At 44.9% G+C, this 26447-nt stretch overlaps 1 protein-coding gene across 1 annotated transcript in view; it reads right to left on the bottom strand.

Moving 5' to 3' along the window:
• Positions 1-420: 420 nt before the first annotated feature.
• Positions 421-26447, bottom strand: part of RNF165 (ring finger protein 165) — a 255801-nt gene continuing 229774 nt past the window's right edge. The window contains exons 5-8 of the mRNA XM_030192908.1: positions 21658-21762; positions 16759-16854; positions 7821-7927; positions 421-538 (exon numbers count right to left, since the gene is read on the bottom strand). Coding sequence (XP_030048768.1) covers positions 421-538; positions 7821-7927; positions 16759-16854; positions 21658-21762 — 426 coding nt within the window. The remainder of the gene's footprint in view (positions 539-7820; positions 7928-16758; positions 16855-21657; positions 21763-26447) is intronic.

Raw genomic sequence — 26447 nt, 5'->3', positions numbered from 1 at the left:
TGTCCACCACAAGATGACTATGGCACCAAACACAGAACGTTTTAAGCTAACATGCTCCGGTTGCCATCCATGGAAATAGCTAAAGACCCCTACTTGCTTCTACTTACTCGAGAGGTATATATATACAATCCTTTGAAGTGCAGGATTGACAGACCAGTCTATTATACTAGTACCTTCATCACGATCATGTCTAAATCGTATGCAGCACGAGCCCTCTAGCTTTGGGAAATCCAGCTCCCATGCATTGGGCCAGTATGGCTGTTTGGATCCTTTCCTATCACTACATACCACCAATTCCTTGTTTTGCAAATGTGCTTGCAGGCTTTCCTCTAACTCAAATGGCTCAGAAGGCAAAATTTTTGCTGCAAGAGCTATGGCCAAGAAGACCTGATGGGGAAAGTAGTGCGTCTGGTTGTCCTTTCAGCTGTCAATATCAAGTTGTGTTTCAATGTCCACTCTGCAAATTGGGCACTTCTTGCTAGTCGCGAGCCACTGATCGACGCAGACTTGGTGGAATAGATGCATACAAGGTAAACGCCTGTGAAATATAGGGGAAGAGAAAAAAAAGGTAATAAAAAGACTAAAAGCAAATTAAAAATCACATGAAATGAACAGGAGAGAGGATAAATTAGAGAAGCAATACATGAGAATAAGTCACAGAAATACATAGGGTTGGAAAGCTTTTGATGACAAAGAGAATACTAAGTCACTAATGGGGCAATTCTATAACTAGGCACCTTAAACTGAGAGTCTATTCTATAATGGCATCTGGGCATTCAGATTCCATTATAGACCACCCGTATAGGCAATCATCGGCATCCCTAACATTTATGCACTAACCATAGACCTGGTTTAACTGTGGCAAGGGTGTGCATAACTTGCAGTATACTGTAAGATGCGCATTTAGGTGGCTGTTCCAACCAGGCCCCTCCCATGTGAATACCCCTATGCATTTACACCCTATGGGCTAGATTCTATATACGGCACCAAAAAATCAGTGCTGAAAAAAGTGCTATTCTATAAGTTGTGCTTAAAGGTAGGCGTGGTTTAAAAGATAGCACTTAAGCACGGGAATAGGGCCTAACTTTAGGTGTGGCCATTTGCACCAACTGAAACATGGTGCAAATGTATGCGCCTAAATTAGGCACTTATCCCCATTATTCTATAACAACACACGTAAATTTTAAGAACTCCCCCATTACGCCCATGACCCACCCATTTCTGCTCCCACCTTTTTCAGATTGCACATAAATTTTAGGCTCAGATCCCATGCCTAAATTTGCATGCATAAAGTTCAATTAAATCAAATTAGTGCTAATAATTGCTTGTTATAAAGCCAATTATTGGTGCTAATTAGCTTAATATTCAATTAAATTGAACGCTCAAATAGAATTGCCCTTCATGAGTGCAATTCAACAACTGGGCACCTGATAGGAGTCTAGTCTATAAAGGAAGGTAGGCACCTATTTTCTTTTACAGCGAATGTACGTGCATGTACGTGTAACCCACCCCCCTAGTGTCCCAACATATATTTTGTTATTTAATGCCCGCTGTTAGTAGTCGTGGCTGGCATTCAGAACCACACAGCTGAGAGCAAAGGGTGGTACAAATCACTAACCTCGTCTCTCTATCTCAAAGAAAGAGAGAGGAAAATTAAACTAAAATTTGATATTATTCATTATTTTGGGAGAATCAGACTCCAAAGTTTATAATTAATTTGTTTTATTTTCTTTCAGTAACTTTTGGTAAGTAGTATACTGTATCATTTAATTTTCACAAAATTCCTTTCCTTAAATACACAAACAAAAATGTTCTAAAAGTGATAATGCAATAGTTGACATAAATTGTTTTTTTTTCTAACAAAATAGTTTACAACCAAAATGAGTACTACTATCAAATGATTATAATATCCCTTCAATATAAAAACACTGTTACAACCTTATTCTGATTACCTTTAAACTATGGTTAAATTTTCTTTTAAAATTTTATTCCTTGTGTATTACCAATATTGTCCCAGGACTTCACTGATCACCTCGGTTCACACTCTGGTAGGTACAGTACTTACTCTTTCCTTAAATCAGTTTAGTTTTAACACTTAGCTTTAGCTCAGTTTTGTTTTACTTGTTACTTAGCTGCAGGTACAAGTTCAAGTTATTTTCGTTGAGCTCTGATGAAATGAAGTCTTTCTTGCGTGGGGGCCCGGGACTCTTCTCCACACTTCTTCTTTTTCTTCTCCCTAAACCTCACTACTAATCAAATTAAATTTGAAGCAAAACCCTAACTCCCTATCTCTTCAAGTTGAACTTACACTATATGACATTCAATGTTCATCAGAAAACTGAGGCCAAGCGAACTATGTAAAGAAAATACATTTAATTAAAATTCCTTTCACTTCCAGGCCTACTATTAAATATTAACTCCCTAATCTAAAAAGAATTGTCAGATGATCTCACTCTGCTTCACAGGAACCCAGTCCAGTCAGCCTACACAGTCAGCTTTCCATTCAACATTCTAGCTGGCAAATTCATTTGCAATACATAACCCAGTATTCCCCTTTTTAATTGGTTTTAATTAGTGCCAAACTTAAGCACATCATTGCTGTATAGCATAACCAGGTTAAAGATAGAGTTTCCCCTACTCCCTTTTTAAGAATTATTTTGTTTTTTAAAACCACCTCTATTTACTTACTATCTCTCTCTCTCTGAACCAAAATCAATATACCAGTAACTTCCTCTCTCACACAAACAGAAAGCAATTATCTCTCTTCTTCACTGAATCCAAAATTTCACCCTAATTTCAGACACCTTATACTTCCTTAAACATTTTCTAACCTGGCTTTTCACTTTTCTGTCATGGTCACTCAACCCTGCTCATCCTCTCACACACAAAACAAAAAAAACTCTCTCTACAATTGCCAGCAAAGCTGTTGCTAAGCCAACAGAAGCTCAGCTCTCAGCAAATTCTAAGGACCAACACTGTCCACAACTGAACTCTGGGACAACTCAGATAATTTTCTTTATTTTATTAACCCCTCGGGTTACATACATCAGGCATGAGCACTTACACCAGCCATAGTGCCTAAATACCAATGAGTCACAAGTAACTTAAAATATTCTGTAAGTTACGCACATAAGCATGAGTCCCACCCCTATTCCTCCTATGTGTACACTTACTTGTAAAAAAACATGTTATGTAACATATGCACATTTACAGAACGCAAAGTTACTCACCTGTAGCAGGTGGTTTTATATTTTTTTATATTTTTATTATTTCATTTTTTTTTCTATTTTTTCTTTTTCTGTTTTTTTTTATAATAAGGACCATCAAATAGGTGAGTGTCCTATCTGTTATTAATTTGCAAACACATATCTGTATAATTCTGTTATGAACTATATTTTATTGTAATTTTGAAATATGTTATTCTGTTTTACTATATATTCTGTTTTACTATATATTATGGATTATACATTTTATATGTATTATTGTTTTTATGTGGGCATTTTCTCTGTTTGAAATTTGAAAATTTAAGTATTTCTTTTAGTCACAACTTTTTAGTGATATTTTACCTTTAATTTTGCATGGAAAAATTTACATTATATATGCATATGTAGACATTGTTTTATGTCGTTATTATGGTGTTGTGGTATTATTAGCCGAGTTCAGTTTTCATTATTACATTTTCTTTAATTTGCGTACTTATTTAATTTATTGTTTTGGATTTATTCGTTGTCTTATTTGTTTTATAGTCCCTGACACAGCCCTGCTGGGCGAAACACAGCCTGTGTCGGGCATTTTATCTTAGATACTATCAATAAAATCTATTTTTGATTTTCTACCGATCTGCTGTGCTGTCTTCCATAAGTAATTCCTGGTGCTGAGAGCTTAACTTTCATGCTCTCGGTGGGCAATTTTGTGAGATTTTGCACCAATGAAAGGTGCAACCCATATGCACTATTTTGAGAACCCACTGATCAGAGGTTATAAGGGCCCACCTTTCTTGGAAAAAATTCAACCTACCTCCTTCCTGTAGGTTATCCAGAATGGTTATCTTTATTTCAGCTATGCTCTCTTGGATACAATCAAAAGTTTGTCCCTTGCTTTGACTGGGAAGCCGGTTGGGACGTTTGAGCTCTCTGCTGCCTCTGACAGGGGCAGGAGCTCTAGCCTGCCTGAGGTGAATGAGAGGGAATCGGGAATCTGCACCTTTGAGAGTAATAGGTCCTCCATTGTACTCCAGTTGAGTACCTCCTGGAAGAGGAGGAAATACTAGGAGTGTACAGGAGAGTGACTTAATGGTATCAATATGCTTCTTGATGAGGTCAATGACCTCCTCCACCTTGTCACCAAAAGGGTTATTACCTCAGCAGGGGATGTCCACCAGCTTCACCTGAACTGCAGGTTCCAGGTCTGAGGCACAAAGTCAGGTTAGTCTGTGCATCCCATTATACATCACGGATGCCCTGGCTGCCACCTCAAAAGCATGATAGGTAGTGTGAACCATGTGCTAGGTACACTCCTGCTGCTAGTTGGCAGAGCTCTGCAGCATTCTTTGGTGGTAGAGCATCTGCAAACTCTGCCACACTACGCACTAATTTCCATAAGTACATGCTCAAGAAGAGCTGGTAAGAATTTATGCAGGAGGCAAGCATAGCATTCTGAAAAACCTTCCTCTGAAAAGTCTAAGCCTCTCTCTCCGGGGCTCTTGACACTTTTGAGAGTGGATTTGACCAGCATAGAATAGTGAGGAAGTTGAAGCTTCTCAAATCCGGGAGCCATCTGGATTCTATACAGAGGGTTTGCTTATGAATGGCTATACAGAGAGGAGGGAGTCTCCCATGGCTTCATCTGTACAGATTGAAGGATTCTGTGCATGGGCACTGCCACAGCTTCTTTTGGAGGGGCATCAAAGTCAAGGATTGATTATTTATTTATTTATTTAAACATTCATATTCTGCACTATCCACTGTTCTAGGCGGACTACAATTTTATATGCGTAAAAATTCACATTATATAAATTATATACTGTATACAGATTATGCACGGACACAACTTTCTGATATCTAGAATTCAAGCATCACAACAAGTAATACATCTTGGGTGGCTGTTTCTAAAACAAAACAAGCTAGAATTATCCATTTGCTTCAACAAATAATAATGTCTTGATTTCTCTCTTAAAATCTGTCAGAGTTTTAGTTTCTCTAAATTCGTTGTGGGATTTTGTTCCACAATATTGGACCTATAATATAGAAGATTCTATTTTTATATTCCTCCAATTTAATCATTTGATAAGATATAATTTCAAACAAGCACTGCTTACCAGATCTTAGCAATCGTTTAGGCAGATGCAAATGTAATTTCAGTGTCAGTGCAAATGGCACTAGTTTATGCAAAACCTTGAACAGCAAACATAAGACTTTGAATTTAATTATTTGTGCAACTGGTAACCAACATCTTGGCTCTGGGCTCATTGGGCTCATCTTCGACATCCAACTGAAATGGGATGAATTTCACCTTCTCCCTTACAAACTTAGTGAAGGAGAGCTCCTTTGGGGGAGACTTTCTTCTCTTATGGGGAGGAGAGGGATCTAACAGGATGCTAACAGATCCTTCCTCTGAAAGGACCTCTGGTTCTTGTTCAGAAGCCTAGGAGCAGTCCAAATCAGACTCATAGAAGTAATCCTGTAGAGAGACCCGAGTATGTGCCTGCCTTGATCTACTAGGCTGCTGGCCAGGCTCAGAGCAGGAGCACTGAGGGATGGGCATCCTCGTGTGCTCTAAGGAAGCTTCCTCCCCCCAAAGGGCTGGAGAACAACACTGTCTCAATTAGTGGCGACTTTGATGCCCTTCAATGCATAAAAAACTCCCCGTGCATAGGCATGAATACAGGATAAACAGGTAGTGCTTGGGCCTTCAGGATGGGCTGTGGCTGCATCGGGGCCAACAACAATATCCTCGATGCCTTGGCATCGGTTCAGGTGAGAAGGCATCACAGTTCCTCCTGGAGCATGGCCTGGATCTGCTTCTTGAGGTTAGGCATCAGTAAAGGCTGGGGGACACGTGGTGGCATCCCTAGCAGGCATCGGGGCCAAATCAGTGGCCTGGTCCTGGGTTGATGGAGGCTGGCACATCTGCTCAGGGGTCTTGGAGATGAAGCTATCCTCTTGGCATGGCTGCTTCTTGGGTATCAACAATGTTGATGCCCCAGTGCTCCCAACACTGTACTTTGATGGGAACCAATGCATAAGCAGCATTCCTTTTCAGACTTAAAATAGAGGCTAAATGATTCAATGCAAGGTTCAGTGCAAGGATACTGGCACACTAGGCAAAGTTTCAGCCTTATGCCCCTTCCAAACCCCTCACATAAGATCCTTCACCCAACCAACCTTCTCATAGTCCTCCTAATAGTCCCCCCAGCAGACTTTCCAACTCCCTGATCCCAACCCTGGCTCTTATTGTGGTCCCTGTTAGTCTAGTAAAAGCAGGAACGATCCCCAGTTGCTCCTTTTCTTGCAAGTCCTAAGTTCAAAATGGCATCTTCACCCGTAGTAATCTTGTGGTACTGCTGCTAAGGGGTCCAGTTTCCAAATAAGGGCAAAATGCCCTTTGTCAGATTGACCCCCTAGTGGTAAAACAATGAAATTATCTTTAGTGGGTCAGAATACCATTTTAAACCAGGGGCTTGCACGAGTAGGAGCTGCTGGAGATCATTCCTATTCCCACTAGACTAACAGGGACCTCAGTAAGAGCGAGGTGTCGGATTTCTGCTGGGGGAGCATGGGGTGTCCTTGATATTGTTGGTTGCCTTGATGTTGGGAGGGTTGGAGGAGTCAAGAGGGGGCTTCTTATCAGTGACTGTCTTGATGACAGGGAGAGGTCAGGGAGGGGAGTAATTGGGCTGACCTCGACCTTTACAATTGCCTTTTCAAGCAGGTTTTTTTTTTGTCTGCCCAGGGACAGGTATAAATGCAGTGGCTACAATTTGTTATATCGCTGTGTGCTCCTCTTATAAAATGAATTTCTACCCCCCCCCCCAACCACTCCCTCTGAACACCTGCCTTAATCACACAAATATGGCCTTCTTGCCCTCTTACTGTAAGCACCTTGTTATAAAATTAACCTTTAACTGGGTACCTTTAATGCCTCAAAGCCTTTGCATGGACTCGGTTCTTCAAAGTATCAACATACCAGTTTCTTGATAGTAATGCTTCCTTTTGTCATATTTGTAGATCTTCTTTGTCTTTACTAGAGTTGATTGGTATTCTTTACCCCTTTCATGATTAAGTGGAGAAGTTATCAATGTGTGCTAGTGTTAAGTTGGGTTATTTTACTATAAGTTTGGTTCTTTTAGCATAGGGTCCCGTTTTATGGAATGAGACCCTGTGCTAGAGTAGCGCAGGGGTGGGCTGACCATCCGAGAAACTGGGCAATGCCCGAGGGTCCAGAGGACCTAGGGGGCTCAAAGGCTCTACCCAGTTGCCCACTGCCGCCACAGCACATTGCTGCCCTCCTTAGTCCTACCTTGAAGGGTCTGAGGGGCAGGAAAGAATCCCACTCTTTCCTGCTGCTGTGCTAGTCTGTGTGATGATGAGCCAGCGCCGCTGTGCTGTGTTTTAAAAAAGCAGTCGAGACCTGCAAGACTACCATGGTAAGTCTTGGCAGCCATTTTGAAAAACAATTGCCGCTGCTGGTCACAGTAGTGATAGTGGGCACAAGCCTTTAAGTCAACAAGTGTCCCAGTGCTGCCTGGGCATGCTGTTTGGAGTGGGGCAGGAAGAAGGGGTTTAAAAAGGGAGTACGGGGGCAGGAAAGGGACATTCTACCTCACATCCTCTTCATCTTCAAGCATAGACAGGCAGATTGTACATTTTTCATCGGTGTCCGATTCCTCGCCATCTTCCTTCTCATCTTTGCTTTCCTGTGGTCTCCTCTGTGACAGGAGAAAGAGGAAGCAAATACTTTTTCTTAGCATCTTCAGTTACGGAGAAAACAAGCATGGTTCTTCACATAGGGAAATAATAGTAGGTGCCTTACTCTGTCTCTGTAAGTCAAATGCACATTGTGACAAGGCAAGCCCCAGAGATTCCCCAGTGAAGCAGTTGAGCCCAGAACTACGGGTCCCAGAAGTCCTTGCAAGAATGAGTGAGGAGAGTAGTCCTAAAAAGATGGAATGGATTCCCAGTCCCAGCAGGGAGAGCAATGGCTCGAGGCAGGGTGAGCCTGTTACTCCCTTTCCCACTAGAGGGCGAGGGAAGGATGAAGCTCAGTTTCCCTTGGCTTTGCCATCAGTATATAATTCCCCCCCCCCCCCCCAGCTGTGAGAAGGGAGGAGCAGATTCCTGGAGGCTCTCAGTCACCAGGAGAGAGGGGAGACGAATGGAGAGGATTCCATGGAGTATGTGGAGGAAGGAAGTAGCCTGCCACTAGAGCTGCCTAAGGGAGAGGAGCCAGCTACCATGGAGTGGGAGAATTCAAAGGTTGCCCTAGCACTTGAAGGCAGAGGAGGAGGCCACACCAGGCGTGGTGCTGAGAGTGGGAGAAACTGCCAACCCTGCTCCTTACAGGGTTCCCTCTGTGCTGTGAAAGGCAGGTGATTTGTGGTATTGGTTTGACGTTCAAGGATTGTCATGAAGATTTGTTCTGAACTGTTGTGCTATATTGGAAGTGTGCTGAACTCTTACTAAACCCTTCTGAAGGAGGGGGACGGGAAAGCTAATGTACTAATAGAAGACCTTAGGTCTTCAGGAGCTGAGCGTTGCTGAGGGATTTTGGGACCTGGACTGTACCTTTTTTTCCTTTTGAAGATTATCTTATCAGGACTGTACCTTTTTCTTTCAAGACTATATTAAGAGGGCTGTACCTTTTGTTTGTGAAGAATGTATTATGATTTTTGGTATGAAATTGCCTTGATAATAAATACTTTGGCCCTGAGTCCCAGTATCAGCAGCATTCTGTCCTGGAACCCTGGGAGCCCTGCAGGCTTGCTGGCTCCACCTAAGAGGCGGAAGCGGACCCTCACCCCCCCCCCCCCCCCCCCTTTACTAGCATACAATGGCCAGTAACATACCAGTGGGATCAATACAATTACCCAAAGTGAGAGCAATGAAACACACATTTGGGGGAAATAATTGTATAGTTCTAAACACACATCTAAGAAGCAATTCTATAAATAACTGCAGTTTAGTTAAATATACAGGTAACAAATAGAAATAAAACAAAAAAAAAAGATAACATGATACTGTTTTATTGGACCAAGGGCCTCTTTTACCAAATCCGCAATAGTAAGCTCATTCACTTGAATGGGCTTCGTTGGTATTGCTGCACAGGAATCGCTAGCGCAGTTTGGTAAAAGATGGCCCTAACTTAGTACATTTTCCCCTGGATTCTATATAGGGTTGCCAACATTTGGGCACAGATCTATTTAGTGAATGAGTCATTAATAATTGATGTTAATTGGCATTCATTTAGGCTTACAGGTGGACCTTGCCCTGTGCCCTATTTGATAAAATGTGCGCCTAAATTTTATAACATGCAACTTAAAATGGGCATGGCCATGGGAGAGGCATGGGTGGGCCAGGGGCATTAGGTGCAATGTTATAGAATAGGTTATTTGCATGCCCAGCTGACATAGTTGCATGCCAGGTTTCAGCAGGCATAAGTACCACGCCCAAAGTTAGGAGCAAAATCCACCCTAAGCTAACATTTTGTAGAGGGTGTTCCGCACAGAGTACCCTTTCCAGAATACTATTTTAATGTGGATCTTCCCAGTGCCTAACTTTGGGTGCCATTCAGGGGCCATAGCTATCATGGGGGCCACGGGGGCATGGGCCCCCATAGATTTGGCCCTGGACCCCCCTTCCCACCGCCAACCCTCCCCCGCCGCCATCGCATACCTTTGCTGGCGGGGGACCCCAACCCCCGCCAGCCGAAGTCCTCTGTCTCGGCCGCACGGCGTTGCTTGCTGAATGATCTCATCAAGTTTCTGTGCGTGCGTCTGACGTCCTGCATGTTGTACGTGCAGGACGTCAGACGCACGCACAGAAACAGATTCAAACTTGATCAGATCATTCGGAAACGCTGCACGGCTAAGAAGAGGACTTCGGCTGGCGGGGGTTGGGGTCCCCCGCCAGCAAAGGTACGCGGCGGGAAAGGGGGTTGAGAGGGTTGCAGCGGTGGCGGGGGTCAGCAATGCCGCGCCGGCCGAGAAGAGGGACTTCAGCTGGCGGGGGTTGGGGTCCCCGCCAGCAAAGGTACGTGGCGGGAAGGGGGTTGAGAGGGTTGCGGCGGCGGCACAAGGGGGTGAAAGTTGGCAGCGGGCGGGGGGTGTCGGCAGTGCTGGGGGAGCTAAAATGTGCCCCCCTCACCTCGGGCTCTGGACCCCCCTCCCGTCGAAGTCTGGCTACGCCCCTAGGGCCATTTACAGAAATCCCCCCCTTACTCCAGATTCTATATAGCACACCTAGAATTATGCGCAGTTCTGCGTGCAAGTCTAGGCATATTCCATAACTACATGCATAGATTGTTTAAAACAAGCTATTAAGCGTTGTAACAGCTCTTAACAAGCAATAACAAGCACTAATTGGCAAAAAGTAGAATTTACGCACGTACATTGCTAAGTGTATTCTGTAATGTACTGTGCCTAAATTCTAATACATGCAGGCAAAAAGGGGCATGCCTAGGGGGTGTGGAAATGGGCGTTTTCATGGGCGTTCCAAAATCTACAAGCATTGTTATAAAATGTGGGCAGTGCGTATAAATCTATGCGCTGGGACTTACGAAAACGTTTCATTGGCATAAATGGATGTGCATAAATTTAGTCGTATGAATTACGCCTAAGCATATTCTAAACACTGTATGTATTAGAATACGCTTAGGCATAATTGCCTACGCACATTCATTTTAGGCGCCATATAGAGAATAAGGTCATTTATGACTATCTTTCAAAGGTGATACCTTCCTCAGGTCAGAAATGAGCAAAAGATGACAAATATCAGAATATATAAGTGAAACATAAATGCATTCCAATGAGTATATAAAAATATGCCTAGAAACTGAAGGATAATCATTCTTTATTCATTATTGTACAGTGTACATAATGGGATGTGGACTTTTATTTTTCAGTCATTTCACATATTCCATTTAACGAACATTTTTTAAAGTGCATTAGAACTTTTTAAGGAGCGTTATTCGACGTAACATTTTAATTTGTAGGTTATCATAGGCTTTCATAACTTTATACGTCGAGTTAACCAGGCACTGGTCTGAATTTTGGCCAGTGCCTGGTTAACTTCCAGGTCAATGCACATACCTGGATATTCAATATCAAGCTCCAGACATGAGCTGCCATTGAATGTCAGAGTTAGTTCAGCCTATGAGTAGCTTACAAGCTGAATATTACCTCCGAAGTTTTTCAAGGCATGCTGTCAAACCAAATGCTGCTACAGAATATGCATCCTTACAGAGTACCTTCAGGCTACCAGTTGTGTAAGCGGCTATTGTAATTAGAACAGCAAGGTGACACAGCTAGACTTAAGAATGTTCCCCTGAGGGTAGGATATACCATTCCAAAGAGAAAATAATGTCATATAATGTCTTACAAATCACTGTGTACACAACTTCCGAACTCTATCTTCAGAGCAAATTCAGTATAACGGAAAGGGAAATGGGACTTGACATACCGCCTTTCTGAGGTTTTTGCAACTACATTCAAGGCAGTTTACATATATTCAGGTACTTATTTTGTACCAGGGGCAATGGAGGGTTAAATGATTTGTCCAGAGTCACAAGGAGCTACAGTGGGAATTGAACTCAGTTCCCCAGGATCAAAGTCCACTGTACTAGCCACTAGGCTACTCCTCCACTAGCAACATTCCATGTAGAAGCCTGCCCTTGCAGATCAGCAACGTGGCCGTGCAGGCTTCTGTTTATGTGAGTCTGACGTCCTGCACGTGGTCGCATTGCTGATCTGCAAGGGCAGGCTTCTACATGGAATGTTGCTAGTGGAATAGCAACATTCCATGTAGAATATCAAATAGTAGCAACAGAATCTCAATAGTAGCAACATTCCAGAGTCTCAAATAGTAGCAACAGCAACATTCCATGTAGAATCTCAAATAGGGAAAGAGAAATGAGACTTGATATACCACCTTTCTGAGGTTTTTGCAACTACATTCAAAGCGGTTTACATATATTCAGGTACTTATTTTGTACCAGGGGCAATGGAGGGTTAAGTGACTTGCAGATCAGCAGGACGTCAGACTCACAGAAATAGAAGCCTGCACAGCCGTGTTGCTGATCTGCCAGGGCAGGCTTCTACATGGAATGTTGCTAGTGGAATAGCAACATTCCATGTAGAAACTCAAATAGTAGCAACAGAATCTCAATAGTAGCAACATTCCATGTAGAATCGAAATAGTAGCAACAGAATCTCAAATAGTAGCAACATTCCATGTAGAATCTCAATAAGGAAAGGGAAATGGGACTTGATATACCGCCTTTCTGAGGTTTTTGCAACTACATTCAAAGCGGTTTACATATATTAGGTACTTATTTTGCACCAGGGCAATGGAGGGTTAAGTGACTTACCCATGGTCACAAGGAGCTGCAGTGGGAATGCATGATGTGATTCAGTTTTGGATGATGAATAGGTATCTTGTTGTCTCAAACATACCTTTGTGTGGGGCTTGTCAGTGGGGAGAGGGAGAGATAGATGATCATGGGATGAGACTCACAGCTATGAAAGCCTCAAATACAGGAGGATAGCATGGCACAAATGGGAAAACAGACTTCATATTATGTGTTTCACAAAAATCTTATCTTTTCCAACAGTTTTTAAATTGGTGTCAATTTTTATATTTTTCTTATTTTCATTTATATATTTGTAGTTCAGTACTTTATTTTAAACTGCTCTGGACCCTTTGGGGAGAAAGCGGTCTATAAATTGGATTAGATTAGATACAACAGGTACAACTCATGCAAGAAGTAAAACCAAATCGAGCAACAACAGCAACAGACCCATAAACAGTTCTGTTTATGGGTCTGATGTTTTGCACGCCGTAGTCACACCTCTCCTCAAAAAACCATCACTTGATCCTACCTGTCCCTCCAACTACCGCCCCATCTCCCTCCTACCCTTCCTCTCCAAATACTTGAGCGTGCCGTTCACAGCCGCTGCCTTGATTTTCTCTCCTCTCAGACCATCCTCGATCCGCTTCAATCCGGTTTTCGCCCTCTACACTCAACAGAAACAGCACTCTCTAAAGTCTGCAATGACCTGTTCCTTGCTAAATCCAGAGGACACTACTCCATCCTCATCCTCCTTGATCTATCCGCCGCTTTTGACACTGTCAATCATGATTTACTTCTTGCCACACTGTCCTCATTTGGGTTCCAGGGCTCTGTCCTCTCCTGGTTCTCCTCCTATCTCTCCCACCGAACCTTCAGAGTACACTCTCATGGATCTTCCTCCACCCCCATCCCGCTCTCTGTTGGAGTTCCCCAGGGATCTGTCCTTGGACCCCTTTTTTTTTCAATCTACACCTCTTCCCTGGGCTCACTGCTCTCATCTCATGGTTCCAGTATCATCTTTATGCTGATGACACCCAGCTGTATCTCTCCACACCTGACATCACCGCGGAGACCCAGGCCAAGGTATCGGCTGCTTATCTGACATTGCTGCATGGATGTCCAACTGCCACCTGAAACTGAACATGGCCAAGACCGAGCTTATATCTTTCCACCAAAAACCCACTTCCCCTCTTCTCTGCTCTCGATCTCAGTTGATAACACCCTCATCCTCCCGTCTCATCCGCCCACAACCTCGGAGTCATCTTCGACTCCTCCCTCTCCTCTCTGCGCATATCCAGCAGACAGCCAAGACCTGTCGCTTCTTCACATCAGCAAAATTCGCCTTTTCCTCTCTGAGCACACACCCGAATCCTCATCCACGCTCTCATTACCTCTCGCCTTGACTACTGCAACTACTCCTCAATGGCTCCCACTCAACCATCTATCCCCCCTCAATCCGTTCAGAACTCTGCTGCACATCTTATATTCCGCCTGAACCGATATACTCATATCACCCCTCTCCTCAGGTCACTTCACTGGCTTCCAATCAGATACCGCATACAGTTCAAATTTCTCCTTCTTACCTACAAATGCACTCAGTCTGCTGCCCCTCATTACCTCTCTACCTCATCTCCCCTTATGTTCCCGCCCAAAACCTCCGCTCACAGGACAAATCCCTCCTCTCAGTACCCTTCTCCACCACCGCCAACTCCAGGCTCCGCCCATTCTGCCTCGCCTCACCCTATGCTTGGAATAAACTTCCTGAGCCCTTACGTCAAGCCCCCTCCCTACCCATCTTCAAATCCTTACTCAAAGCCCACCTCTTCAATGTGGCTTTCGGCACCTAACCTTTATACCTTTCAGGAAATCTAGACTGCCCCAATTTGACGACCCCTACTTGACTGACTGTACATTTGTCCTTTAGATTGTAAGCTCTCTGAGCAGGGACTGTCCTTTTATGTTAAATTGTACAGTGCTGCATAACCCTAGTAGTGCTTTAGAAATGTTAAATAGTAGTAGTAGTAGTAAAAAGCTAAAAGACAATCAAGTGATTTGCAAAGGTATTTTTAAATGGCTCAGGTTTGCTTGTGATGGGGATAGCTCTTATACACCCAATACAGTGTCTCCTCCATCAGAGAAAGCCAGAGAAAGTTATGAGGCAGAAGCACACAAGCACCTCCTTCTCCTAGAAAAACTCTGGCTCAAAGTAGAGCAGGAGATAAGTGAGGTTTCCAAGAGGAGCAAGCCCGAAAGTCACCAAACAGAGCAATTGCAAGTCATCCATAACCAGTACCAGCAAAAATCAGTACAGTATTGCCAGATCCTGAGCAGAAAAAATATAGTAGATAGCGTGGCACAGAAAGAGAGACAGCAAGCCACCAACCTCCCACGCCAGGCCATGGTGGAAGAGGCAATTATAGTACAGCAACTCACACAGCTCCAGCAGAAGAAAATCAGTCACAGTGCTCTGGCAGTTCTAAGCGCAGCAGTAGAACTTCTAGAAGTTCCAGGTCTTTAAAATCACACAGGACATGCCTTTCCAGCTGGTCTGCTACGGGAATACAGATCATGTCTTTGGTAATGACATCACCTGCAGTAGCAACCTACAGGCTTAGAAGGACAGGCCAAAAGGGTGAAAGAGAATATGTCACGATGTCAGATGCTTCATTGAAAGAGACTTCTATGCCGATGATGGTTTAAAATCCTTACCTACCGTCGGAGAAGCCATTGACTTGCTAAAGAGAACACATTAAAACATAAAAAAATAGTGGAAACATATGCACACCCAATATATCATGTGACACTAAGTGCTTTCTTCAGGAGTGGCCTAGTGGTTAGGGTGGTGGACTTTGGTCCTGAGGAACTGAGTTCAATTCCCGGCACAGGCAGCTCCTTGTGACTCTGGGCAAGTCACTTAACCCTCCATTGCCTACCATGAGTGGGAAAGCACAGGGTACAAATGTAACAAAAAAAAAATAATCTTTTTAAATTTTCAATTGTTTCACTTTAAAAAGGAGGAAAAAAAGCCTCAGCAGTCAAAGGTAATCACCATTGACTAGTCACAACTAGTATGACCCACTTGAATTTCAAAAGCCAAGGCGCCTTATGACTAGGACCAATCATCAGCCAAAAACCTCCAATAAATTTTTCAATTTTTAATTTTTTCAATTCTTATCTTCTAATTTTAATGTATAATTCCTTCTTCTTTTAAGGTTTAAATAAACCATCAAATAATATTATTAATTTCACAGAGCTGATGTGGACATACTCTGTGCTACTATGATTTTCAAAGGTCACAATTCAAAAAACATTCTTTGCCATTCAATTGCTTATTGCAGAGCATGTTATAAGGGAGCTTCAATTCATCACAATCCCAATGTTGACCTATTTCACCCAAATAGGCTTCTTCAGGGGATACTCCTTGTTTTACATGCAGCACTAGAACCATTCGTCTGACATGATGGCCGGCAGATTACCGAATGATTCTAGTGCTGCATGTAAAACAAGGAGTATCCCCTGAAGAAGCCTATTTGGGCGAAACACACAGGCACACCAACACTCAGGGACAGAAGTTGCTACTTGAGCATCTCCTCAGCCACTTACCACCTCACCCTCACCAGGCACAGGCCCTTAAGACCCTCGCTGCCTGACACTAGCCCTACAGGGAGAACCGTGATTCACCCCCAGGACTTGGTCTGCTATCCCCATTGCTCAATCAGTGAAAGGTCCTTGGACTGACCCTGAGAGTTCATTCTGAGTCTCAGTTTCCCTGGGGATCAGGCCTTGACCCCACCTCTAGGGATCCAGCCTGGCGGCTGCACCAATCCAGACTACAACCACCTGCTGGAATCAGAGAATACTGAAGTGAAGCAGGACTGCACCAATCTTCAGCATTCTCTGCCTCCATCTGCTGGTTGGGGGACACAGCAGGAAGATCTGCTGGACTGGTCAAGCAGGAAGATAAGGAATGCCAATTTTTACTGCAGCTTAATAACTTCTCCCATAAGTGACCAGATATTGTCCACTTTAAAATGACCAGCCTGAATATCAAGCCCACTATATCTATCTATCTATCTATCTATCTATCTATATATATCTGTGAAATAAAGTACACAAATGAAAGAAATGTGAACCACAGAGTTGAAAAGTAGCATCCACAGAGCCAAATCTCACAGCAGATGTTGTTCTTCTCACCTTCTTGTACTTATGTGGGAATGTGAACCTTTCGATAATGTTCTGCACAGCCCCCCGGTTCACACTTCCTAATCTGTCCTCCAGCTGCAGCAGCTCCTTAAAGAAACAGAAAAAAACTTAGTGAGAGGCCTGAGATGCCATGCTTCCTTCAGCAACATGCTGTCAACAAGTATTTACCAACTGGGTCCATAGTGGAGCAAACTCAGTCCTGTGTTTGGTCGATTGCATGCACAGACTTGCAGTTGAGTGGCCCTTTAAATGTGAGTTTTTAATGCAGTGATTTTAACACAGGATTTACTAAAGGGCGTTAAGCAGTTATTTCTGCCAGTAACACATGGATGTTACCAGTGGCAGAAATACATCTACATTCCTACCACCAGTAATGAACCTTAAAGAGGTATCAGTGCACCAGAAACCCACCCCCTACTATCTGAGAATCAATGGCCCAGATTATAATTCACTACCCCCACCCCCTTCAAAGCAACCCATCCTAGTGTAACCCTTCTTTCAACCACTACCACCATGCCTGAAGTACATGGAAACCCCACTGGTTAGCAAAAGCTTTCCCAGATACCTCCCCCCCCCCCCCCCCCCCCCATCCTTTCAGGTATCAGAATTCAAACATGCGTGGGATAAACATAAAGGAATCCTGTTCAGAAGGAATGGATCCTCAGAAGCTTAGCCGAGATTGGGTGGCAGAGCCTGTGTTGGGAGGCGGGGCTGGTGGTTGGGAGGCAGGGTTAGTGCTGGGCAAGACTTCTACAGTCTGTGCCCTGAAAATGGCAGATACAAATCAAGGTAAGGTATACACAAAATGTAGCACATATGAGTTTATCTTGTTGGGCAGACTGGATGGACCGTGCAGGTCTTTTTCTGCCGTCATATATTATTCAATTATTGTTACTATGTTCTTCCCCTCAGATTCTGATTTCCCAGGTACCACCTAGCCAAGTGGCAGAGGTCCCAGGGTTCTGTGAGTAGAAACGATCCACACTCACTTCAGCTTCAAAATGACTCCAGTTGGCCTGACAAAGGTGGTGTTAGGGCCTTTTCACATCTGTATAGCACATTTCTTTTAATTTTTGACTTGTTTTTGGTTTCCAAAGGAAGGATACAGGAAGCAGAAATGTACAACTTTACTCTTGTACCCTGCCAAAATGAATTACTGATAGAATAGCACTGATGCATCTCAAGAACACAGGCCTTCTCCTTGGTAAAAGCCATACCAAACATAACCATGTTAGAAAGGCAAACTTTCTTTCACCTCTTTCCTGGCAGTGAGATAAGTGGCAGTGATGCCAAGCTGGCAGTGTGAGGACTCAGTAAGCATAACCTCCCAGTTTCTGCAGCTTCTCTTCCTCCCTCTTCTCTCTTTCCTCCCCCTTCTATGCTTGCTAATTAAAGGAAGGGTGATCCAAGGATGAGGAGCAGCAGAGGAAACAGGGAGCCTACACTCATTGGGGATAATTCTAGAAGGAACTGCCTAGATTTAGAAAGCAATAAAGCATGTAAATACCGGTACTCTAGTTATTTGTGTGCATATGTGAACACATTTGCACATAAATGAGCCATTTTCTTGCCACACACTTTTCTATAAGTATGCATCAATATTCGATGATGCGTACTCTGCAGGCATGGGTGGAGTTTGAGCACAGTATGGGCAAGGCACACATTTTCATTTCATGTCATTAAGTACATAAGTAATGCCACACTGGGAAAAGACCAAGGGTCCATCGAGCCCAGCATCCTGTCCATGACAGCGGCCAATCCAGGCCAAGGGCACCTGGCAAGCTTCCCAAACGTACAAACATTCTATACATGTTATTACTGGAATTGTGGATTTTTCCCACATTTCTCATTTTGTTTCCAGGAATATTAGTGTAATTTGTATTTGTTTGGCCATTTTGTCATCATGAGAGCAAAGGCATTGAGCTTACACTCTTTTGAAAGAGTGTACACTGTTTGCAAAGAGGGTGCACTGCTTCATGCATGCATGATGGTTTATGCACGGGCAGTGGTTCGAATGGGAGCACTATCAGGAAAAGAGTGCTACTTTTTTGAAAGAGTGTGCCGTTTTTGTAAATAGCGCATACTATTATCGGCAAACAGAAAACAATGAAGTGTCATGGAATTTGCTTTCTTCTCGTCTTCATTTGTTAGCAACATGCAATGGCATGGGATACATCGTTATACATTTCCCATGTTATTGCAAATTACAGCTCATCCGTAATGTTGATTATTAAATACTATATAGTCTGTGTGTGCCCCCCCCCCCCCCTTCCAATATTCAAAACTACAAAACTGGCCAGGAATTGCTCCTGGCCAGTTAAATAGGGTTTAAACACCTAACCATGCATATTCAGTGGTCTGAATACTGTGCCCAATGAATATGCATGAGAGATCTGCATGTACTACCTCCTTTGTATACAAACCTATCTCATGCAAATTAGCTGTGGATGTCCCAAAAATATGAATGACTAGGAGTGTCCTGAAGATGGGATTGAGAATCACTGCTATCAGTGGCGTAGCTATGGGAGGCTGGACCCCCACAAATTTCATCTGGGCCCCTGGTTTGGCTGGTGGGGGTCCCCAACCCCCATCAGCCAAAGCCTTCATCAACGCCGGTCTCCGGCGCAGCCGCGTTCGCTGACCTGCTCTTCTTTCTTCTTGCTTCTCCTATGCACACTGACGCTCCTTAATGTGAAACTGCTAAGTTTAATGTAAAGGAGCGTCAGCGTACACAGGAGGAACAAGAAGAAAGAAAAGCAGGGCAGCTGCGCCGGAGACCGGCGCTGAAGAAGGCTTCAGCTCACAGGGGTTGGGGACCCCCACCAGCAAAGGTATTTGTTTTTGCAGGGGGAGCGACGAGGCAGTGAGGGGAAGTGGCAAGGAGGTGAGGCAGTGGGGGGCGAAGAGGCGAGGCGTGGCGGTAGGGGGGCGGTGGTGCGGCACTCAAAATGTGCCCCCAACCTTTGGCTCTGGCCCCCTCCCACCGTGAGGTCTGGTTACGCCCCTAGCTGCTATAGAGCAATGGGAGAGGATATGCAGAGAGAAGCCTGTGGGGAGGGAGACATGGAGAGGAACAAGAAGGGGAGAAACAGCAAAATGGAAAAAGACAATGAGAGGAAGAACAACTGAGGATGATGCACCACACTATTCCCCCTCCCCCTATCCCTTTTGAAAATGTAGATCTGCTCATCTGTGTCATAGGAAGTTCAGTTGATTTTTTTTTTTCTGTGTATAGGCAGATTGAAAAAAATAGGATAATGATGTGTCTTGTTTAAGTCAGATATAGGACAATTTCTTAAAAAGGAACATCTTTTCTGAAAACAGGGCACCTAGCTATCATCCTTTTTGAATTAATTCTTTCTAAAAGCTGTAGCCTAGCTCTTAGATTTTGGGCCAGTTAGCACAGCAGGGAGTGGGTCTCACCAGTGGTGTGCTGGAGCCGGCTCGCACCGGTTCGCAAGACTTGTGAGCCGGTTGTTAAAACCCGCGAGCCAGCTCTCCTCCCTCCCTCCGGATCCGTCCCTCACCGACCTGTCCTTCGAATTCTTTGGGGCAGGCAGTCTTGCCTGCCCGCTGCCAGCACTAACTCTCCCCCGCTGCCGGTTCGCGCTTTAAAAATGGCCGCCGAGACTTCCAGAGGCAGCCTCGCGAGACTTCTGCTGAAGTCTTGGAGGCCGCCCTTGTAAGTCTCGGCGGCCATTTTGAAGCACGAACCGGCAGGGGAGAGTCAGCGCTGGCAGCGGGCAGGCAAGATTGCCTGCCCCGAAGAATTCAAAGGACAGGTCGGTGAGGGACGGATCCGGAGGGAGGGAGGAGAAGTCACCGCTGAACAACTCGGGAGGGGTGGCAGGGGAGAGAAGGGAGTTGCTGGGCATGGGTGGATGGAGGGGAGAGAAGGGTCGCTGGGTATGGGTGCATGAGGGCAAGGGAGAGGAGGGTCACTGCTGGACATGGGTGGATGGAGGGCAGGGGAAAGGAGGGTCACTGGGTATGGGTGCATGGATGGCAGGGGAGAGGAGGGTCACTGGGTATGGGTGCATGCAGGGCAGGGGGAGAGAAGGGTCACTGGACATGGGTGGATGGAGGGCAGGGGGGAGAGAAGGGTCACTGGACATGGGTGGATGGAGGGCAGGGGAGAGGAGGGGAGAGAGAAGAAATGCTGGACATGGATGGAGGGGAGGGAAGAGTGAGGAAGGAGATGAGATGAGGGAAAAGGAAGAGAGGAGAAAAACTGCACATGGATGAAGAAAATAGGCAGAAGCTGAGGACCAGAAATGAAGAAGAAAGGAGGAAAGGAAATAAATAAATGGAAAGGAAGCCCTGGAAACGGAGTTAAGAGGACAGATAGCAGCAGAATCGGATACGGCCAGCATGATCATAAAAACAGTCACCAGACAACAAAGGTAGAAAAAAATCATTTTATTTTCATTATAGTGTTTGGAATATGTTCACTTTGAGAATCAGGTGCTCAACATTAAAAGTTTATATTTATTTACTTATTTATGGCATTTTATCGCACATTAAACATGAATTAGATTGGAACCTGGGATCATTTAATTTTTTTTTCCTGGAGTAATGAATTGCCACCCCCCCCCCCCCCCCAGGCTCTCTCCCCGGCTATAGTCAGCTCTGCAATTTGGGGGGGGGGCGCAGAGGGGGACCGGGGAGCGAGCCTGTTGTTAAACATTTACCAGCACACCACTGGTCATCACTCTCCCATGGCAAGCATAACTTTTACCTCAGGCCCAAGACCTGTTAGCAAAGGAAAATTACTGCTAATATCATTTGTATATTAGGTCTTTAGTACCACAGTAATACAGCCGCTCCTCAACCCCCAATGTCAGAAGAACATGGAAAAGACAGTAAAAATGTAACGAAAGAGAAGCTTACTTCATAACTTTCCCTTACAGCTGATGTGTGTCTGGCTGGAGTGAGTCCCTGAAGAGCAAGCAGGTGAAGTTGTGGATAAGGATAGTTTCTGATTTCATGTACAACCTTTAAAAAAAAAAAAATCAGATCAATCCACAAAATATTGGTCCTTCGCTTCAACCGAGTGCAATATGGAGTTATAGTTTATATCAACAATACGGACATCAAATTATATACAAATTATTTCAAAATGGTTATAACAGTTTAGAGTGAATAACTAATCTGAAACCTAAGTGTGTAGATATGGAGTGGTTGAAGGAAAATATTGAAACATATGAATGATATTCCTGAGGATAACAATGAGTATTAAGAAGATAAGTACAAGAAACATTGGTGGAGAACATGGAAATCAAGTGGTCAATATTCAGCAGGACTTTATCTGAATAAGAGAAGCGCTTCTCTGAATAAAGGGAAAGGGAACTTGATATACTGCCTTTCTGAGGTTTTTGCAAGTACATTCAAAGTGGTTTACATATATTCAGGTACTTATTTTGTACCAGGGGCAATGGAGGGTTAAGTGACTTGCCCAGAGTCACAAGGAGCTGCAGTGGGAATTGAACTCAAGTTGCACTGACTGGGTCATACCTGGATTTTCAGTGGCATTTACCCAGATAGTGCCACTGAAAATCCAGGTACACTGCCACAGCATTTATCCCGTTACTGCATGAGCAGTCCAGGAGTGGCATCATGACAGCTACAGAACTTATCTGGGCACCATAAATATTAAATGCCAGTGCCCAAGTAGCTAACCAGACATGCTGAGCTGTATAAAAAGCAGTCCTAACTTACCCAATTAGATATCTGGATACAGTACTGAATATCGGCTGTATCCAGATCATTTCCAGGCATTGCTAAGTACCTGGCAGGGCCGCCGAGAGGGGGGCAGAGGGGGCAAAATTCCCTGGGCCCGGGCCTCCAAGGGGGGCCTGGCACCACAGTCCCACCCGCCCTCCATCGTCGACCGTCTGCCACCGGGCCGGGCCCTCTGCATTGAAATCACAGCACTTCTCACCTCTGTGTAAAAGCGCTGCAGGCAGCAGGGCAGCAGATTGCCTCCCTTCAGGCCTCCTTCCCTCCCTGTGTCCCGTCCTCGTCTGACATAACTTCTGCGAGGGCGGGACACAAGGAGGGAAGGAGGGCCGAAGGGAGGCAATCTGCTGCCCTGCTGCCTGCAGCGCTTTCACACGGAGATGAGAGGCGCTGTGATTTCAATGCACGGGGCCCAGCCTGGTGGCAACCTCGGGGGGTGAAGGGGGGGGAGTGGTGGCGGCGACCTCGGGGTGGCAGCGGGGCGGGGCCCTGGGGGCGGCCTTGCCCCGGGCTCGGCCCAGTCTCTTGGCAGCCCTGGTACCTGGATATTCAGTGCTGGCCTTATTTGGCAGCCTGACCCATAGCAGTAATACCATGATATACCATTAGTGGTTATGCTGGTCATTTTTGAATCCAGGCTGTAAGAGCAAGAGTGAGTTGGGATCATACCTGCTCCTGCTAGATACCAAGGACCTCCAGTAAGTCTGGGGATGGTATCGGGGGTGGAGTTCAGAGATCTGCTGAGGAGCCTCTGTGGAGAGTTGTTAATTGCCAGGGGAATTGGATGGGGAGATCTTCTTTGAAAGGGGGAAGCATCTGGGGGATTGGATGCACTGGAAGCATCTGAAGGGTTTGGATGTATTGGGGAGAAGGGAGATCAGATGCCTTGTGGGGTGAACAGAGAGAATGATACCTGGAATGGGTGATCAGGGGAAACTGGTGCTGCAGGAATAAGGCAACGTGGATGGCAGGAGCAGAGATGTCAAAATTCTGCTCCCACCCACATGTGAAGGGTGTTACACATTTGTTTCCCCCACTTAAAGCTTTTCGAAATTGTTGCTCCCACTGGTCATAGGGAATGATCAACGTGTACTCCTGCATCTATTTTACAAGAGGCTCTACATCTGGCTTAGCCTCTTGTAAACTACTGTGAGAATTCTTCACATACCGACCTGGACATCAAATTCCTCTCTTCATGTCCTTTCTAAAACAGGATGCTATGGGGCCGATATTCAGACCACAGGCGGTAACTGGGCTGCCTCCCACGGAGAGTGCTGAGTCCGGATATTCAATGCCAGGCCTTTTCCGGTGACTGGCATTGACTATCCAGTTTATTTTTGGTGGGTTCCAACTTAACCGGCCAAGCCGATATTCAGCACTGGCCAGATAAGTTTGAACTGGCCAAAGATATTTCAGGTATTGACGTGGCCATATTTGGCTGCCAAACTTGGCCAGCGATGCACCGAAAATTGACTTATAACTGGTTATATCGCATGATATAAACAGCTATCCGCTAGGCACTAACCAGCAATATTCAGTGGGAGACAGCCACCTATCTCCCGCTGAATATCGGCGGATAGCCAGCTAAGTACAATTTAACCAGCCATGTGCCATTCCTGGATGGTTAATGGTTTTAAATAGCAGCCGGTATGTCATTTAGGGTTCAACTGAGTGCTCAGAATACATCTCAAACACTCTGAATGTAGGAAACCCCTGCTCCTGTGGTGATACGATCAAGAAGTCAAAAAGATAGTTCAAGTTACAAACAAGAAGTCAAAAACTCTTGTCAAAATTTCAATTGCAACACAGATTTAAATATCCTCACATGACTTAGGGGTCACTAGATACCCTAAGAAGCAGTAGATATTTTTGGTAATAATCATTCAATGATACCACTTCCACTTGCATCAGAATACATTTATAAGAGGCTAGACATTTTTTAGTTTGATTTCCTGTAAGGCAAGGTTTATCTTTTTTTTGAGTGTGTGGCTGTGACCCCATGATGATGGTCATTAAAACTGTATGACCCCAAAGAGGTGCAGAATAATAAAGCACTTATGGACAGCCCACCCAGGTCATGACCCTAAATGTGACCCTATTTGGGGCCTAGGCCCATGGTTTGGGAAGTTCTGCTGTAAGAAGAACCAGGGAAGGAACTAGAGAGGTTCCAGAGGGTATATAGGAAAGAGGTTTTGGAGGGAAAATATCTTTCTACTTTGCTGTTCTACCAGCTGACAGCTGGTAGACAGAGCTCCAGTGTCACTGGGAGTTGGGTGCTGGCTATGGCTCATGCCAAAGTAAAGAGAGGATTCTTGGGTGCTACCTGGCCACAAGGAAAATATAGGTGTGGAAACACAGAGGGCTAAAGAGCCTGTGAGAGAGGTGCTATTCCTGGCAACTGACGTAACTTCCGCGAGGGCAGGACACAAGGAGGGAAGGAGGGCCGAAGGGAGGTGATCTGCTGCCCTGCTGCCAGCAGCGCTTTTACACGGAGGTGAGAGGTGCTGTGATTTCAATGCAGGAGGCCCGGCCCAGTGTCAGGGGAGCAGCGGCGGCAACCTTGGGAGAGGTGGAGGGGGAAGCGGCGGCGACCTCGGGGGGGGGGGGGGCGACGGGGGCGGGCCTGGCCCAGTCTCTCGGCGGCCCTGAGTCCAGCGGGGTCATTGGGGGCAGAAGCACAGTCCCCTCGCCCCTGCCCCTTGCAGCACCTCTCTAAAATGGCTGCCACAACCTCCAGCAACAGTTTGCAGTACTTTGTGTCCTCTGTGTCACACTTTACATTTGGCACCTTTCGCTTGGCGATATTCTGTTCCTTAGCATTGTTTATGATGTACCTTTGGATGTCTTAGCCTATTTATTTATTGTTACCATCAGTCGCTGAGATAATTTGGTGGACTCCCAAGGCAGGCAGGACTGCATCAAGTCTGTTTTTAGAATTTGTTTTTTTAATAAACCTACTGTTTGGAAATACATTTGGTCTACCCCCTACTTTTTTTTCTTTTTTTACATAATAAATATTTGTGTCACACCAACAGATTCGTCTCCTGAATAAAGCCAACCTCCATGTGTGTCTGCGTTGCCTCCTTAAAATATAAGTGTCGCTTCTGCGGATAGTTTAGGCATTTCACATTGAAAGAGAGAAAAGTGGATCAGCCATCGTTCAGCAAATAAAAACACAAACCAGAACTACCAATAACATCCTTCACACGATCTGCAACCCCAGCCCAATCCCGCCTGCCCTGTACCCCTCCCAACCAAACCCACCAAATCAGCCCACCCAACCCCCCCCCAGTAACCTCTACCCATCCCTCCCAACCACAACTCCCGACACCTTGCCCCCTCCACTTCCCCCCTCCTGCCAGCACTTTATCTCCTTGCAGAATCTAGCAGGGACAAAGGAGGAATTGGCCAATGCTCCCAAAAATCGCTCAGATCTCACCCCCACCCCCACCTCACCTTGCTAGAGGGATCACCACTTCTCTTCCTGGCAAGAAAAATAAACATAAGTACATAAGTAGATAAGTAATGCCATACTGGGAAAAGACCAAAGGTCCATCGAGCCCAGCATCCTGTCCCTGATAGCGGCCAATCCAGGTCAAAGGCACCTGGCAAGCTACCCAAACGTACAAACATTTTATATAAGTTATTCCCAAAATTGTGGATTTTTCCCAAGTCCATTTAGTAGCGGTCTATGGACTTGTCCTTTAGGAAACCGTCCAACCCCTTTTTAAACTCTGCCAAGCTAAATCACCTTCACTACGCTCTCCAGCAACGAATTCCAGAGTTTAATTATGCGTTGGGTAAAGAAACTTTTCTCCTATTTGTTTTAAATTTACTGCACTGTAGTTTCATCGCATGCCCCCTAGTCCTAGTATTTTTGGAAAACGTGAACAGACGCTTCACATCCACCTGTTCCATTCCACTCATTATTTTATATACCT

The sequence above is a fragment of the Microcaecilia unicolor genome, chromosome 2, assembly GCF_901765095.1.
Source record: "Microcaecilia unicolor chromosome 2, aMicUni1.1, whole genome shotgun sequence".
Taxonomy (NCBI): Eukaryota; Metazoa; Chordata; class Amphibia; order Gymnophiona; family Siphonopidae; genus Microcaecilia; species Microcaecilia unicolor.
The sequence above is the reverse complement of the archived record's forward strand: the minus strand, read 5'-3'. Positions and strand labels throughout refer to the sequence as shown.